At 30.5% G+C, this 4,323-nt stretch overlaps 1 protein-coding gene across 2 annotated transcripts in view; it reads right to left on the bottom strand.

The window, feature by feature from the left end:
- The window catches only part of LOC106466812 (60S ribosomal protein L37a), an 18,617-nt gene that overhangs the window by 3,238 nt on the left and 11,056 nt on the right, over positions 1–4,323 (bottom strand). The window contains exons 1-2 of one of the 2 annotated variants that reach the window (XM_013927113.2): positions 2,900–3,032; positions 1,128–1,256 (exon numbers count right to left, since the gene is read on the bottom strand). In XM_013927113.2, the coding sequence (XP_013782567.1) occupies positions 1,128–1,256; positions 2,900–2,902 (132 nt within the window). In that variant the 5' untranslated portion in view covers positions 2,903–3,032. Of the gene's footprint in view, positions 1–1,127; positions 1,282–2,899; positions 3,033–4,323 lie in introns of those variants that run through there. The other variant, XM_022394893.1, reaches the window with a different exon arrangement.

Here is a 4,323-nt window from a genome sequence, read left to right as displayed (position 1 = left end):
TGTGTGTATGTACCTAATAGCTTCTTAAGCTACTTTTGTAAGCCATTTTAACATCAGACTCAATTAGATTTAAGCTTAATGTACCATAACATTTATTACTATAAATATTTCACTACTGAAATTATTTTACTATTGTGAAATTATTACAAAATTCTAAATAAAAAAGTTTATTTAAGCAGTATTGCATTAGAAAAAAAATTGCTAAAGAATTATGTTGATCGTCATAGTTCACTAGTAAATCATAATCTCTTGGCTTTAGTGAAATACAAGTTATTTTAAGTTGTTTGTATTGCTTTATTTACAATGTACTGTTACTGACTTCAATAACACATCTTACATTAATCGAATGTGCAAGGTGACGATTCATTGGACCGACTCTGTACTGGAAAAGTAATACTGTCTGCAATTCCAAACTTATGTGGTGTATCATCTGTGAAATGATGAAGTCAGTCTGACTCAGACTCTGACAAGTTGATGTTCATATCAAGAATAAGAATACTTTTGCCCACTGTACAGTTTGTAAATTGAATTTTCATAACCTCTATAGCCTCCTCATTGCATATCTTGTTTTTGTTTTCAGTATATTTGTATATTGTATCTAGTATTTTCTCTATTTTAACATGAACTGTTGCAAAACAAACTGATGAAGCTGATAAATTCATGTGTTGAACGTCACTCTGTATAAAATCAGGACACGTACATGGGTTAATTAATCGTATTTCTAGCTACTAGTAGTCCCCTTCACTTCCATTGTTAGTATTACTTTTAAAGGATAACCCAGTATTTATCAATTTTAACACACACACACAGAAAAACAACTATTAATTTTGGTGGAAAGAACTTTAAATTTTTTAATTGATGAGTATTTTTTTTACCTCATTTAGATTATTTCAACAATGTGCCTAAGTATGCTTAATAAATATAACAGAAGAAATACAAAGTCCTAGTGGAGTGTGGTATTCCAATATAATAATAACTTCCGATCAGAGTCAAACTAAAAATCAACCTATGTGTTTGAATATCAAGTACATGGAAGCTACAAATTACAACAAAATATGCAATACTTATGTGTAACATACGAAACACAGAGAACATCATCTTATAACAGTCTTAATAATTTCACTTACCTTTCCACAAAATGTACATGTGTACTTGGAATGCTGTGTTATTTCAATTTTTTTCACCATTTTCCGAAGAGAGGCACCATAACGGGTTCCATACTTTCCCACAACGCCAACCTTTTTTGTCCTTTTGGCCTGAGGACAAACATTCATATCGACACTTAATGCTCATTTTTACAAACTTGTATTAAGCTAACAAATCGTCTATATAAAAGCAACAAAATAATTTAAGGATATTTAACAAATCATGGATGCAATTCAATTTTCCGAAAGAAAAAAAATGTATGTAATTACACCAAGTTCTGCCCTTGGTAAGCACTGATGCAGTTAACTGGTGTTTTTATTTATAGTTAAAATGTTTTAGTCTCAAGCCCACTACCCACTAATACTGGCAAATCATGACCCTGAAAATCTGTCCTAATGGTAAAAATCTTTCAAACACATACATATATATATACATTCTACTTTATTAATTAAAAACATAATTATAATACCTGCATTTCATTTAATATATTTGTAAACAATGTGTACATGATATATATATATTGAAACATCTCTATACTTTAGAACTTTTAAACTGAAATAGATTCAATTAAACACATTTCTCTTGTAAGTTAAACATATGCTTAGCACAAAAACTCTGCAAAAGTATATCAAAACAGTTCATACTTTGGGCAGTTAAGTTTTCCAAAAGCATATTTCATTCTTTTCACTTGAGGCTTTAGTTGCTGTTGATACAGCTTTTAGAATATTAGAGCATCAAAATTTTAATATTTTAATTATATTCTTAAGCATAAATTATATACTGATTCATGTATAGCTCACAAAAAGGTTAAATCTGATAGTATGTTTGTACCTCTACATGGGTCCTACTTCCGAGATCTTGACCTCAAAAACACTTTATTGTTCCCTTACAAAATACAATATCACACACTTGTAAACTACTCATTCTTTCTGCTACAACTCAATGTAATAAAATCTAAATTCTAATTACTACACAGTACACGGAAATCTTGCCTTACTAACCTTCTGACTTTTTTTTATTACTATTAAGTTACTTTTTATCTGGATGATAGAAAGGGTTTGGATTTGGTACACTATTATTTTCAAAATGCTTCTGATAAATACCATACAGTGCAGCTTAGAAAATCACTTTGTTAGAGACTGGGGAAAATAAGACGGGTTCGGTGAGAGAAACTCAGAAACTGATACTACAGCTCGGCGATTACAATAATATGCTAAGCAATTAATCACTGGGCTTATTGATCGATCATATTTAACTAATCGATTACTATCACATGAGACTTGGATAGTCGGAATAATTGAAAATAATAATAACGGGAAATGCTCCAATATTTTACTGAGTTTTAAGTTAACATCAAATTTAGGCCTAACCGTTATACTTATAGCCAAAAAAAAAGTAAAAGCTTAAAATTAGGTAACGTTTTAGTTTGATATTTTCAAAAGAAAACCTTACAGCTCAGAAATAAGAAAGTTTTCAATGCTACTATACTGTATATAACAGTTTACGAAAGAATTGAATGATATATTTACGTTTTACTTTTAGAACTTGTGTTACCAGGTCTGTGGTTTAAATATTATCAGTAATGATAACACTCAGTACCTGATCATAATAGTTCCTTTTTGGTACAGAACTTTAATAATCTATTAATTATGAACTTACTTAGAAAGCAGAGGTAACTGTTTGTTAATTTACGACAAATATAATGTTGGTTTTTAAGTTTTCAAATTAGATTAAATGCGATTTATACACTTACCATTTCAATTTACACGAGAAACCCTATCGTGCGGATGTGAAGAGAGAAAGATGGCAGTTCATTCATACGCAGCTAACTCGAATTCAATACACTTATGTGATAAAATATAACAGCTTTCTAAAAGACAAAAATGACTTCATAGCTATTAAACAGGGGTATATTGTATATGTTTTAATAGTTTTTAAAAGATTAAATAAAGTAAAAATAATGTTCGAAAATAGAGCTCAAGTTATCTCAGCTACTGAATCAATTCACTTATACATGACAGAGCAAATGTTCAAAATATTGGCAAATAAGTTTGTTCGGTGCTTGAAATTTCAGAATTTTTCTCTAGAATGCTTTATTTTTTTTTCTCATTTGTTAGTTTGATGTAAGCCCTCACAACTCTCAATACTAGGCAATATGTGGTGGTGAAATTGTGATCCTAATGACATCACAACTGAGGCAAAGGGAACTCTCTTTATTTTCCAGCAATAAAATATTTGCGAATTGTGTTACTTTAACTTTTGTTGTAGGCCTAGAACATATCCTTTGATCATCAAAGCGGACAAGAAAATGCGTGATCCATCGCTATTATCTTCCTATACCACCGTTTTATTTTTTATTGTTCTGTATTATTATTTGCATTCTACAATTTTTTCAAAAACTTTTATGAGAGCTAATATAGTAATAATCAAATGCATATGGAAACTCAACATTTTACACACTGGTGTTCATTACTAGACAGAAAAATATATATCTGAAATAAACCTGGTTCACTGTCGAAAAAATAATTTGGGGAGCGTTTGACTGATGTTTGTTACAAATAAAAAGTTATTCAGTAAGATAAGTAAATGTATCAAGCGATGAAAAGGGGAAAAATGCAAAAAACAAACAATTTCTCGTATACTAACATATTTAAATCAAGCACATTTAATTTAATTTCTGATAAACAATGCCCCGGAGGCTCAAACGTAAGTCTGTGGGCTTATAAAGATAAAAATTGGGTTTCGATGCCTGTGGTGGGAAGAGCACGTATAGCTCATTGTGTAGTTTGTGCTTAAATACAAAGTGATAAGTATGTCTCAGGAAGATGCAAAAAAAAGTGTATTTTGATACAACCACAAATTTGTTTGTTTTAAAGTTAAGCACAAAGCTACACAATGGGCTATCTGTGCTCTTCCCCCCACAGGTATCGAAACCCGGTTTCTAGCGTCGTAAGTGCACAGACATACCGCTGTGCCACTGGGGGGGGGGCTCAAAAATTTGATTTAAATTCATAGTTTGAATTTGTGAAAAGTTTTGCAAGTTATTTGAGGATACAAAAATATTGAATGATTAAAAATAATCTGATCAGCATTGCCTGATTTTGTAGTAAGTTTATGTTGACTGAAATTTTATATTTTCTTAATTAAACTGGATTTCACAGATTTCACTTGTTATGT

The sequence above is a fragment of the Limulus polyphemus genome, unplaced genomic scaffold (genome assembly GCF_000517525.1).
Source record: "Limulus polyphemus unplaced genomic scaffold, Limulus_polyphemus-2.1.2 Scaffold2387, whole genome shotgun sequence".
Classification (NCBI taxonomy): domain Eukaryota; kingdom Metazoa; phylum Arthropoda; class Merostomata; order Xiphosura; family Limulidae; genus Limulus; species Limulus polyphemus.
The sequence above is the reverse complement of the archived record's forward strand: the minus strand, read 5'-3'. Positions and strand labels throughout refer to the sequence as shown.